Source organism: Drosophila ananassae, chromosome XL (genome assembly GCF_017639315.1).
Source record: "Drosophila ananassae strain 14024-0371.13 chromosome XL, ASM1763931v2, whole genome shotgun sequence".
NCBI lineage: Eukaryota > Metazoa > Arthropoda > Insecta > Diptera > Drosophilidae > Drosophila > Drosophila ananassae.
This window is the reverse complement of record NC_057931.1, coordinates 11,806,571-11,820,439: the sequence shown is the minus strand read 5'-3', so window position 1 is coordinate 11,820,439 and position 13,869 is coordinate 11,806,571. Positions and strand designations below refer to the sequence as shown.

At 38.0% G+C, this 13,869-nt stretch overlaps 1 protein-coding gene across 1 annotated transcript; it reads left to right on the top strand.

Moving 5' to 3' along the window:
* The first annotated feature begins 226 nt into the window (after positions 1-226).
* LOC6504567 lies at positions 227-5,988 on the top strand. The gene is made up of 2 exons (XM_001966586.4): positions 227-1,077; positions 5,745-5,988. The coding sequence occupies exon 1, from the start codon at positions 387-389 to the stop codon at positions 1,020-1,022; it is 636 nt and encodes a 211-aa protein (XP_001966622.1). The 5' UTR covers positions 227-386; the 3' UTR covers positions 1,023-1,077; positions 5,745-5,988.
* Positions 5,989-13,869: the final 7,881 nt, after the last annotated feature.

The window sequence follows — 13,869 nt, the reverse complement described above, 5'->3', positions numbered from 1 at the left end:
AACATGAATCTTTTGAGAGAAACTATGTGCTAGCATCTCCTCTTGCAGAGATGGTATGTTTTAAAAGGACAATAATACCATTCCCAGTGACTAAATAAATAAATGTACAAAAAAATGTTAAATATTTCAATCTAGTAATCCTTGTAAAAAAAAAAAGAAAAAAACATAAAAACAAAGCAACCCACTTTCGTGAAATGTCAAACTGAAACGAATAGCCCTGAGGCGATGCAACCCAATACCTCATTCCAGTCTCAACCACAGTACAGTGAGGAGCTAAAATTTTTCTAGATTATACATTTTTTCCAAAAAAACAACCAATATTTTCTAACGAATTATATAAGGAAATTTTTCGATAATTTTATAGTGCACTCGATTAATAAATAATTATGGATAACTTTCGTATACCGCGTAAGGTGAACCGTCATGTCTATAAGGCGGTTTTCAATCTGACAGTACCCGGGGAGTATGTGACATTCGAGCAGATCTTGGAGGAGGTGCGCTTCTCAATTCGCAACCGTAGACCGTCGAAGGACTTGCCGGATCTCGTCAGGAGATCTATCCGGAACCTGAAAATCGTCGGAGTGCTTCTCGAAAAGGATAACAGATTCACCCTCTTCCTTCCGTCCCTGAACAAGAAACAAAAGAAAAAGGTCAAGACCGAGGGCGAGGGCGAGGGCGATTGCAATGGCACTGGTACTGGCACTGGAGAAGATGCCGATGGTAGTTCGTCCAAGGATGAAGATCCTGAGGCTGCAGAGAGTCTCCGAGATCTCTACAAGTCTTTTAACGAAGGACGTTTGGTGAACAGGACTCTATACCCTTCAGAGAAAGATAGTGGCTCGAGAACTTACCGCCTGACGGCTATCAATCAGTATGATTTCTACTCAAGGGCGGAACGTATTCGAATAATGGAAATTAATAAGGAGAGGGCCAGGCTTTTCACGAAAGCCCAGAAGAAATTGAACGACAGTGAGGATGATTCCAAATCAGATGAGGAGGAATCGGGACCAGATGAAAAATAGCCTGCAACTGGATTAGTGTAGCTTAGTGTGGCTGCTTTAGATTAAATTAGTCAAGGTAAGTCATAATTTATTTCAATTAAATATTAGTTAAAAGAACTAGTTATTTCTTAAGGATAGAATTAGAAAATAGAATCGCAACCCAGCCCTTTCAGCAATAGCACTCGTAAATCTTAAACTCCTATCCCCCATTTGTTCCATTTCTTGTTTTTTTTTTGTTGTCCCTGATTTGGAAAATTCATGGGAGGAAATTGAGGGAAATGGGTAAACGAGGCAACTGGGACTTGGTCAAGCTGCCAGAGTGCATTCGGACAGTATTTCGGTATTTTGGCCAAGAGGGAAAGCGACAGGTCGGAAAGTAGGTGAAAATGTCAATGGTAGCCAGTTTTGGTAGCCAGGATTCGGTTTATTAGTTCGTGTGTGTCCCAATGTCCTTTGTGTGTGTGTGTTCGTGTCCTAGTGGTGAGTTTGCGCCATTTCACAAATGCTATGGTGAGTTTCTTTTTCACCAAAATATTTTAAGAGAGAACCTTAAGAGAACTGCAGTCGTTTACTGCAGTTTTAAAATGTTTTATTTTTTTTTTATTTTTTTTTTTGTAAGGCTCAAGTCCGGCTTTTGAAACGAACACACACACACTTAGGTGTGGCGGGGGTGGTGGAACACACACGCACTTGGGCGCGCCTAGAAGTATGCTCTGACAACTTTGAAGTGCTCTTGCTCTTGCGGCCTCCGCTGCAGTCGCGATGTCGCGCCGCTTTGACTTGTCAAACAAAAATAATGCCATTTGCCATTTGCCAGTCGCTAGTTGCCAGTTGCTAGTTGCAAGTTGCAAGAGTGTGCTGCCCCAGCTGTTACTGCAACACGAATCCGTTTTAATGAAGAACCAGCCCCTCTCAGCCACCGCCCTCATGCCTCATGCCTCATCCCATGCCTCCATCGGAAAAGTTTGCAAAGTTGGCAGACAGCTTAAGTGGAAGGCCAACACTTAGTATCGGTTAAAGCGAAATTACGGTCCTAATTGCAAATCAAATTTGGTAATGACATTAAAACAAAGTAGAATTCGAGCCAAACAGCCACCCGGAGGAAATATTTGCGCGATATTCTGTGGGGCGACCACTTTCAGAATCCGCTATTTTCATAAATGCCATGTCCATGGCCACAATTCAGTTTATTTTCATAAGATTCTTAAGCGGGATACCTCAAACGATTTGTGGATCGATTTCCAGTCATTCTGCATCAAAATCCTGGCAAAAAATATTTTTGCAAAATAATTCAATATTTTGTGGGGGATACCCTTCAAAATGCTGCATTTTCGTACTTGGCTCACGTCCATAGCTATATCTTGGCCAATTCTCATCTGATCCTTAAGTGGGGTACCTTAAACGATTTGTGGATCGATTTCCAGATATTTTGCATCAAAATCCTGCCGGAAAATCCTTTTTCAAAAATTTTAAATATTTTGTGGGGGGATTCCCTTCAAAATGCTGGATTTCCGTACTTGGCCCATATCCATAGCTATATCTCGGTCAATTGTCATCCGATCCCTAAGCGGGATCCCTTAAACGATTTGTGGATCAATTTCACGTCTTTCTGCATCATATTCCTGGAAGAAAATATTTTTTCTACATTTTTCAATATTTAGAATGCTGGAATTTCGTATATGGCTCACATCCAAAGCTATTTCAGTTTTATTTTTCAGCCAACGCTTTCCCTTTTTTTAGTGGGATACCTTTAACGATGTATAGATTGGTTTACTATTAATGTGCATAAAAACTTATTCTTAAAATTTGTTGTTTAAATTTGTATATATTTTTGTTTGGAACCGGAAAAGCCACATATGGCCCACATCCTTAGGAATATATCTTCAGATTTTCACACGATCTCTTTCCTGAAATCCATTAGAAACGTCGTAAAATCTCTCTTCGCTCTATGCTAGTAATAATTCAGTAAATATTTTTTAATATCCAGCGAGTGCCAGCGGCGATGCTCAATTTTAATCTACTAACTCCGGGCAGGGTTGCGCGTGGAGGGAAGCTCTTTAATGTAATTGAAATGTCGTGAATGAAATGGCAACAACACATGGTTGTTGTTTTAGATGTTTGTTGTTATGGTAGTAGTTACTGTTGTTGTTGTTGTTGTTGTTGTTGGTGGCACGTGGAAAACCAAAAAGGGCGTTGTGTCGGCACGGCACGGAGAATAGTAAGGAGGGGAGGGCTGGGAGGAAAAAACACGGAAAACTATACACGAAGGCGCTAAGTAGCCCCGCCCTACGGCCCTTTTGTGGCTCCTCCATGGTCCCCCCCATGGCCCCCCCTTTGCCTGGTTCCCCCTTTGCCTACATCCTCCTAACTAGTCAAAAAATGTCCTGTCAATGGCAGCCTTTTTTGGCAGCCACACGCGTCGCCAGCCACAGGCTAAAAGTAACAAAGGATGCTACATAAAATACACTAAAAAAAAAGGATAATTTGATTAGATTTGGGTTTTTTTTTGTTAATATACATATTAAATATTTTATTTAAAGCTTTGAAGAATAGGTTTTAATTTAAATTAAGCTTCAACGCCTTTCTAAATATGAATTGCAAATTAATTTAATTTTGAATTTGAAATTTATTCATATTTTTGTAGAGCAAATCAAACAAACAAATTGATTTGTTCAGAATACCAAATATTATTATAATATTGCACTTGCAACCAGGATATGCAGGATAAGCAGACATAACAATAGTGACAGGACCAGGAAGGAGCAGCTGGAGAGTAGGGATTCTTCCTACTCCTGTCAAAGGGAAAAATAGCTGAGAAGTTTGGACTTCATTTTGAAATCCACAAGAACTTCATTTGCAAGTGCAAGGCTCTTCTTTAGTAAATGAATGTCACGCACACACCCAGACACCTCTTCTCATAGATACTACATACATATATATAATATAATATAATATAGTATATATATATAGGGAGAGAGAAGCCAGGTAAGCTGTCAGCATCATTTTGCAAAAGGATGCCCGGCATGCTGTGGCTGCGCAGGATGCCTGACTGCATACGAGATGCCCTCGGCAGATACCGGCTTTAATCATAATATTAATAATATTAAAAGGTAAATATACTACAAAATGCATCTGCAACTGCAACTGGCACTGATCTATAGCCACTCGTATAGCAATTGCCGGAAAATATGCAGATTTTATGAGAGAAGGAAGTATTATTTAAGAGGGTGCTAGTACTGAGTAGTAGTGGTATAAAAGTTATAATAATTATAACATAATAAATAGTACTCTATTAGACTAAGATTGTTTATAGATATATCCTTATAAGTAGGATTTAGATTTCTATTTTAAAATACTTTTAATTCATCAAATAACCATTGTAAAATTTTCATTTTGATGTTTTCTTACAAGTAGGCCTTCGACTTTATCTTAAAACGGTTAAATAATTGCAGCTACTATATCAGATACTTCTTAAAATTTAAATTAAAAATCAAAAAATTATCTTAAATTGTCATACTAAAATGAAAACATATCGATAGTACTACTGATATGTTTATAATTATTATAAAATAATAAATAGTACTCTATTCTTAGTTTATCCTTAGTTTCATATACTTTTAATTAATCAAATAATCATTGTGCTACTTTTATTGTTAATATTTTCTTATTACAAGCCCTTAAGCTTTATCTTAAAATACTTTTAATAATTCCAACTATTATAACATAAACTTCTTAAAACCACCTCTCAAAATCAAAACATAATCTCCTTTTCCTGTATTTATTCTGTGTTTGCGTTTATTGAATATATGGCTCCTGGGCTGATTAAACTTTACTTTGGGCATTAAGCCAAAGTCGGCTTGTTGAAGTATAGAGCACTTCTCGCTCTCGTCCTCGACGTGACCTCCTTGGTCCTTGTAAGCCGAGTTAAGAGCCCGGGCATTTGACTGCCCGATACAGGGGAACTCTCTCGATTTGAACATCAATTAACTGATTTTCGGTTTGTTTGCCAAGCCGAGAGCTGTTCCAGATCCTTGTTTTGTCAATGTACTGGTGTACTGGTGTACTGGTTACACTATCTATGTCCTCTAGCCTCTTCAAAACTGAAATGGCCAACATTTGCAGGGTAAAGGGGGAATGGAGCCATAATTCGAGACAGTTTGCTTAATTGAATTCAGGAAATAACTTCGCGAAGCGCCAACGGAAATTGAGTAATGCAAACGTGTCATTAAGCACTTAAAGGCACTTCAAATGGCTCAAGGATGGGGTAGAGTGGCATAGAAGTAGGACTTAAATGGGTGGCATTGGCATTTCACTGATTGTGAGAAGTGTGGGCCTTAGCGGTTTTTGTGGTCTGGCTCTGTCGAATGGAAACCGCCGGAGCACAAACTTTCAATCATGAGGCATTGAACATGAAATGCCCAACGAAAACAATTAAGCATGATTACAACAGCAATGGCACAAAACAATGCCAACCAGCAATTAGATGTTTATGTAAATTATATATATATATATGAGTCTGAAGGAGGCATTTGCATAAGCTGGGGGGAAGATGAGGGGCTACTGGGCCCAGTAATTAGTGGCAATTACAACGAACGACAGCCAGACAAGGGTTAGACTTTACTTAACAGACTACCCTGTAATAATATCAATATTAATATTGATTTCAGCTTTATTTTAGGCAATTATATATCATATATAGTTCATAAATTTATTTAATCCATAACCTATTTCTTTTCTTTTCAGTCTTTTTCAAATTTTCCAATGAACTCACTCATTATAGACCCCCTACCAGGATGGGGGAAGCAGATAGGGCCTCCAAGGACCTCCAAAAAATTCTTCGTTAGAAGCCTCGCAGCCCCCAGCAGAAGAGCGCGATTGGCAATAAATTTCACACCACTTACCAAGGATGTTAGGCAGCAACTAATTAATTGTGCAGGGACCAGTCAGAAATAATAAAATGGAATAAAAATTCAAATGCTGACCAAAATGATTGTCAAATTGATGGGTGGGAGATGGTGGCAGGACACTAACAGAACACGACAGGACAATCAAAAGGACAAACGGACAGAGACCACAAATTAATCGGACGTTGGAATTTGTCGTACTCATTATTCGAAAGCCCCTAAGAACAGACGCGCCAGGAGGTTTTATTTACTTGCAAGGATTCAAAGGATAATTAATTTTATAGTTGATTAATTTGCACTCCATTTCCATTCCCGGACTCCTCCTCCTCCATCTCAACCAAAGATGATGAGCCAAAAGCTATTTGTCATTCATTCATTTCATACTTTCATTTACTTTTTTCCCCATCTTGTTGGACTTTCAATCTTTAGCTTTCTTCTGGCATTTCTCCTCCCCGCCAGCTGGCAGGACGAGGACGACGACTGTCCTTTTCGGTTAGTTTGCTTCAATATATTTCTGCTCAAAAGTTTCGACTTCAGTTGCCAAATTAGTTTTGAAGATATTTCGGTCTTAACAAGAGAGACAAGAACGTATATTTTATTGTAATTATTTTTGGATTTTAATCATTCAAGGTCCATGTCGATTTAATGTAGCTTTTGGTGAAAAATGTCCTTGGAAAAAGAGGAATAAAACAAATGCTCTTCTCGGGCAATTGAGATGCGAATACATTAATTCCACAAAATCGGATCAATTAAGAGGAGCATAAATTGTTTGGCAAACACCTTGTGGGTAATTCATTCGATATCCCCCAAGTGGAAGTAGTCGGCCAAGTCGATAATCGATTATCCTGAATGTCCTGACGGCAACCAAAGTATGCAACAAATTCTACCAGAGTGTGTGTGGTGTGAAGTGCTCTTGGCCACGTTTAACTTTTTTTTTGCCAATTGATTTCCACTTTTTTTCCACCCGAGCCCACTTATGGATGGCGCCCGGAAGTTTATGGGCCAAGAAATTGTCAACAAGGAAGTATCGAACTCGGAACTCGAACAGGTAATAAAAATGTTAAAAATATGAATTTTATGTATTTCATTTCAGCCTCTGGCAATTAAGATATGAGATGTGTATGCAATACATGAGAGGGATACAACGAAAATAAAAGGGATACTATGCTATACTGTGAAGGACCAAAAACCAAAGGACCCAGAAACAGAATCTCTCGATTGTTTACGGTAATGGGCAGAGGCAAGAGACCCTGTTCAGCCGAGCCAGTTTTGTTTGCTGGCATAAGTGCAGTGCAGGAGGATTTTTGCAATTTTAATTTGTTCAGAGTGCCCTGACAGCGTGGGCGGAGTGGTTGCAGGACTCAGCCTCAGGATCTATCCAGGCTGAGGTCCAAAACACTGCCGTCTCATAAACAAGAAAGGAACATGACTGGACATCACTGGATATGCTTCATCAGTCAGTTAGTCGAAGACAAACACCAGCAGGGCACTCAAAAAAAAAGGGTTTTCGTATTTAATTTTATATTTAAAGTTAAGAGACTTAATTTCCACTAAAACAACTTCTTAATACTTGACAAAAAAATCTCAAAAATCGGAGCTTTTTATTTCTCCAAAAAATCTACGCTCTACTCTCTCGGTGCGTGAGGCAACATTTTTCAGCCTAATTGTTGGCATTATGCTCAGCCATCATTGTCATTTTATGGATATACATATATATATCCCTAGAAGTCGGCAGATGTGGATTTTTCTTTTTTTTTTTCAGGCAGAGTGGTACGAGATAGAGGGGCCGGGACTCTGGCATTGGGGGAGATATAAACTTTAATGACGAATGCCTAATGTGCGAGGGCCATAAAAAGTGTCGCGTCTGCATCGCCCATCAAAACTCAAAAACTCTCAAAGTGGCAGTACAGACAAGATGATGGCTTAAAAAGCGAGAAATAAGAGGGGTTGGAGGTGGGGGTATCCTGAGTAGTCGAAACTTTTGGCAATTAAGTGACAGAGCGGCTTAACCCATTGAGGCATTTCCGGGGAAGATAATATAACCCGTACTACTACTAACTACTAACTGACAAAATTATAAATTTTGTAAAAATTTTTCATTAAAGTTCAAACTGTGAAGAAAAAAATAGAAACTAGACTTCAAAGCCAGGACACTCCTGTCTGGCACTCGGCAGTCAATCATTTCGATTGTCGGCTGGAAAGAGATGGCTGAGCGGCGGGAAAAAGAGACAGCTAGACGCTTTGTATCATTAGCAGAATCTGAAGCATCCATCGGCTACGGCGGCGAAGTGTGAGCTAAAAGGTCAATTTTCTTGCCGATTTCTCTTTGCGTTTCAGTTGGCCAGGCTAAAATTTATGAAGGCACAGACACACAGGACATTCTGACTACAGGACTAAGGAGTAAGAGGGGCAGAGGCACAGGAACAGGACAACAAAGCGCCATTATTTTTGCGTTCGATCAAACAAAAGTCCCAAAGATTTATGCCAGCTAGCTGGTTCGAAAAAATGTGTGTGTGTTTGTGTGTGTGTGCTTTTAGCCTAAAAGCAGGCTACACATGTTAGAGGGCAGGCCAGGACACACACATTCTACGCACTTCGGCAGGAGCCAGGAGCCAGAAGCCAGAAGCCAGGAGGAAGAAGGTGGTGGACATTCATTCATTCATTTGATGCTGCTGTCGTCGTGACAATGAATTTATGCACACATGTATGCAGGTCTGTGTGCGTTGTAAATTTGCTTGTTTTCCATAGAAGAAAGAGAAAGAAATAGGCCAGAAAGAGACAGATAGAGAGGTGGAGAAATCAAAAGAACATTGGCCACAGGCCCTCAACCCCACAGGACACATTTCGTGCGATAATTATCGATGTCCTCCCGTCAAAGACAAGCACAAAATGAAGCCTAAAATGATGACACCCCAATTTTCAAGCCTCCTCTTCGAAGCACCCCCTTGCAGTGTCCTGGTGGAAAAATCGAGGTTCGAAACCGAGATTGCTTGCATCCTTTTGGGACATCCTTGGGTCATGTCCTTTTTGCCAGCTGCCTACCATTATGGCCGATGAAGACAAGGAATTTTTCAGAAAGCATTTAATGGACACTAGTGTAGCATACTTTTTTGGGCAAAAAAAAAAAATTCAACAAAATAGGCTTTCTTTACAAAGAACTTGCCTTTAAACGCTTTTAATATTCATTTCACATTACATTTATCTAAATACTATTTAAATACTTTCTAAGAAACAAAGAAATAGTGAAGAAAATCCAGAAAAGTTGGCAGACAGTAACGAGGTGTTTAATTGCAAACCACTTTCTTCACTTGGTCAGTGAGCTGGTGGCAGCACTTCATTTTGCAAATGAAGGATAAGGAAGGGAAAGGCATTTGAGCAACTGATAAGTGCTTTAAGGTCCTTGTGCGAATGTCCTTCGACTTGGTGCCGAGAATGAAATGAAATACAATCATTAATTCCGTTCTGCCAGTGGGCAAAATTCCGTCTAAGTCCTAACCCTCTCTCTCTATCTTTTCTTGCTATCTCTTTCCGTGTCTGCAACTTATGTAGTTTGGTTTCCCGGGATATTGCGGAAAAGGACACCCCATCCCTTGACCTCTTGGAGGAACAGTAGGGGGGAGGTGACTGTTAAAACATTAAATGAGCAACTCATTTACAAACTCAAACAGCGCTCATAAATTCAACTAAATATCATGAACACAATGTAAATTTAAAGTTCAAATCGCATTAATCATTTTTGCGCTCGCCAAAGGCAACAGATCCTGCCACGCCCCGTCCGCTATGGCGCCCTAATGCCGAGTCCCTTGGAGACAACTTTCAACTCTCAACGATTTCCCACAGAGATGACAAAACTAGGAAATCTGGGAAGTTACTTTCAATTATGAAGTTTGCAGATAACTTTTAATACTTACATTCTTATGATTTTTTTTTTCCAAAAATATTAAATATATGTAAACTGAATATTATTTTGAAATAAGGATATTCCTAATAAAAAATTATTAATATCAAACATAAACAACTATTATATTTTAAATTTATTTTATTACTTATACGCCATGTTGTATAGAATATTAAGAATACGCCATGTAATTCAAAAATGTTTAAAAATATTTCAAGTCAAATTAAAGAAAAGAAATATTAAAAATGGGTTTTTAATATATAATTCATTGTTATCCTCTCTCTCAAATAAAACTTAAAAACAAAATAATTTCTTAAGCCACTGAATAAAGTTTATTTTTGGTTAAACTATAGACTTTAGAAGTTGCAAGAAGAGTCTGCAATTCAACTTGCATTAATCATCAACTTGTTTCAACCGCACACTCACAAATACACACTTAAACTCCCTACACGTACTTACTCCCACACACCCATACACATATACACCCACAAACAGGTGGACACTCAACCCATACTCATGCGTATCCTTTTCGAAAATGGACTATTATTGACTGCCCTTTATGCACTTTTGGGGAAGCATGGGTGTGTTTTTTGAAAAAAGCATGAAAATATTAAGTTTTAAAAATTATAAAAAAGCGATGTTGCATTTCCTAAATTTAAATTTAAATAAAAATTAAACTTAAAAATGAATAGGCCTCTTTGCGAGAGTTTTTGGGGACAGCCTTTAATGTAAATGTTCGAAAATTTTTAAAAATAGAGTGTGTTAGGTGGGCTGTAGGGTATAAGGTGTGCCTGTGAATGCGTTTAGACAATGACGCTTCTAACGCGCTTCTAATAGACTGCATTCCAGTGAGTTCGCTTGGCTGGTTTTTTGGTTTGTCGGTCTCGTTTGGTTCGGTTCTGGTTTGGTTTCATTTCGTTTTGGTCCTGGGCCAGGACCCTGTGACCGTTTATAAATTATCAGGCAACAACCACTGACTTTTGTATGGTCACTGCGTGCCTGTGGCTTTTAAAACCACCTCCAACAATGCCCAGTGTCCCGTGCCACATGCCACCTGCCACCAACCACCCACCCACCAACGACCTTGCAACCGCAACAGCTCATAAATGAAGCCACAAAGTCACTTTAAGTGCATTTTCACATAAATTCAATTCCAAAAGATGATAGGCAGTTCCAGTCCTATTTTTTATTAGTTTCATATCTTGTTCTTTTTGTAAAAAATAAACTTTAATTCCTGGCATTCGTTCTAATGAAGTGCAAATTACACAAAGCCAAAAATTGTTTTAATATAGAAACTAAAAAAAAATAGAAGCACTAAACAAAAATGTACAACTTTCCATGAATATTCTCTATATATTTTTTCCCGCTATTTCTGTTCTTTTGTTACACAAAAAACTCAAACACATTTTCACTTTGCTTTGAAAAGAGTTTTCTTTTTAGCCAACCCCTTCTTTTTTTTTATTTATTTTTTTTTTGTTGTATGTGTGTTGGGTGTGTGTGGAATGCAAATTTTCCATGTGAGTTTTTACACTGACGTGCGTAAAAGTTATTGTTTCAAATTTCTGCACTTTCTATTAGAGTTTGGGATGAATATCGCCAATCCAGACCCCTCCCTAGAAAATATATATAGAAATATTCAAAGCATCTGCCAAGAAGCAATAAAAACAAATAAACAAAACAGGAAGGTAAAATATTCTGAAAAATGGTCTCTAAACGGCAAAATCATAAAATAGTGAGAAGAGGGCTAGGGGGAAAAATAATAGGATTAATAAATTAGAAAAAAAAAGGTTTCACTTGAAGTAGATAAGTAACACCTTTAAATATTTAATGCAATAAGCAGTGTTGCAAAATTAGGTTAGAAAAATATATCGATAAAAGCTTTTAGGCGATAGTAGTCGAAGTTGCTCCATCGCCATGACGACAAATAAATGGTAATTCTGTCAAGAACATATAAAAAACCAACATAAAACAACAAATATAAAACAAACATTTAATTTTTAGTCTTTAAAGCTACCAACATTTATTCTTTTGATGTAAATGTTTTGCTTTTTTTGTAAAACTTCTCTAAATACAATTTACAAAGTTGAAAATATCTGAAGGAAACAAATTCTAGATCGTTTCAATTGCCACAAAACCAAATCATTGATATTGGTTTTTTTTTGTTTTTTTTTGTTTTTTAATACCCCTCTGCTGGCATGTTAAAAAACTGAAAAATTGGCAAATTCTAACACAAGGCACGGAAAAACTCTTTTGAGGTGAGGCGTAAAAAATTTCCATGATATTGTGAGTGTGCAGGGAGTGTGCGGGGGTGTGTGTGTGTGAGTTAGTGTGAATTGTAAAACAAACGAAAGATGAAACTACAAAACTGAATGCGGCACGAAATTGCTGCCCTTTGTACTCAGTTACAGTTAACCCAGGCCCCTCCGCCATTTTTTTTCACCCATTTTTGTTTTTTGTCTGAGACTGTGAAGCTTCACAGGCAAACAGATGCTTTTTTTTTTTTGTTTTTTTTTTGTTTTGTGTGTCTGTTTTCTAGTAAAAACCAAAAAAGTACCCAAAATACCAGCAATGGATGAAATGCTAAAGGAAATGCTCACTGAGAGCAATGAAAATTTGATTTTATAACAGGAATTTTGATTGGTTGCACTTGCACAATGTCCAGCCAGCAACTCGGACAAAAGGCCAAAGAAGTCGGGGCCTATTGAAGGGCGATCTGTAATCTGTCTGGTTTGTAAATAGAATCGTTCAAAAAATCCAAAACAATAGGCTTTATTATTTTCATTTCATAGGCAATTTGTTTGAAAGTTCTAGTTAGGATTTTGAAAAAATTCTAACTGTTATGGAAGATAAGTAATAGCTAACGGTACTTAAAGCTTTCGAAACAAAAGCACGCGTGAAAAGATGGAATTATTAGTGACGAAGTTCATTATTTATATATTTTCCCAAACTCTATTTAAATTGCATAGAAGTACTTGAATTTCCACATAAATGACTATCCGGGGAATAAGGCCAGGCTAAGAACGTGCTTTTAAAATTGCAAAAAATAAAAAAATTCAAAATAAATAAATACCAAAAAGCAGAAAAGCAGAGAAGCGGCAGCTGTTGATAGTACCAATTAAGCGGGTACTTAAAATTTTAATTAGCTACCGAAGAGGTCCACTTAATTAATTACTAAATAAAAAATATAAAAAAAATATATATATGAAAACAAAAAACGAAGCACACGCACATGAGTAGAAAGCTAAAACTTGACGAGGTCGCGTCCACCCACTTTCCCTCAGCCTCCAACACCCAGACCAGTCCACTAAGACCCACCCACTGCAGCCCCTGCCTCATTTCAGGATCCATGAAATGAAATATAATGCATGGTCATAAATAATAATAAATATGAATTGAGTGCCTGGCCGGGTTGGCAAATAAACATGCATTAATATGCGGCCAAGGATATGCTGAAAATAAAATAAAATTAAATAATAAACAAAAAGAAAACACACGCAGGATAATTAACGACACTTGCGACTTGCTAACGCTCTGCCAGGCAAAACATTTGATAAATGGCCAAAAACATGATGGCAAAGGGTTAAGGCTGGAGATGGGGGTCAAACGTGGGTTATGGGTGGAGGTCGGTGGCTGGTCGGTGTTTACAAGTACAAGTACCAGTACCAGCTGCCGCCTGTCAGTCGGAAATTTAAAGTAAGAGCCACTATAAATTCAAGTAAAGTACAAGCTGCGTGATGAGAAATGTTCTTATTTGCTTATTTCACATTTTTTGGCACTTATTCCATAAAATCCAAAACTTAATATGTTGGGGGGAGGGATGGAGGACGTGTCCGATTGGCTCCAACACCTCAGTTGGAGCAAACAAGGGCCGACATAAAATCAGAAAATGTACGAACAGTACACTTGGAAATAAAAGTTATTTTGAATAAGATAGTTCTTAAAATAGGAGATTGTTTCAAGTTTGCTATTAAGGTTATTAAATGGGTTATAATGGTTTCCTTGGCAAGAGTTTAGCAAGCATACCAGTTCTAAGCTGTCAGTTTCAAAACACCCAAGTAAAATGGCC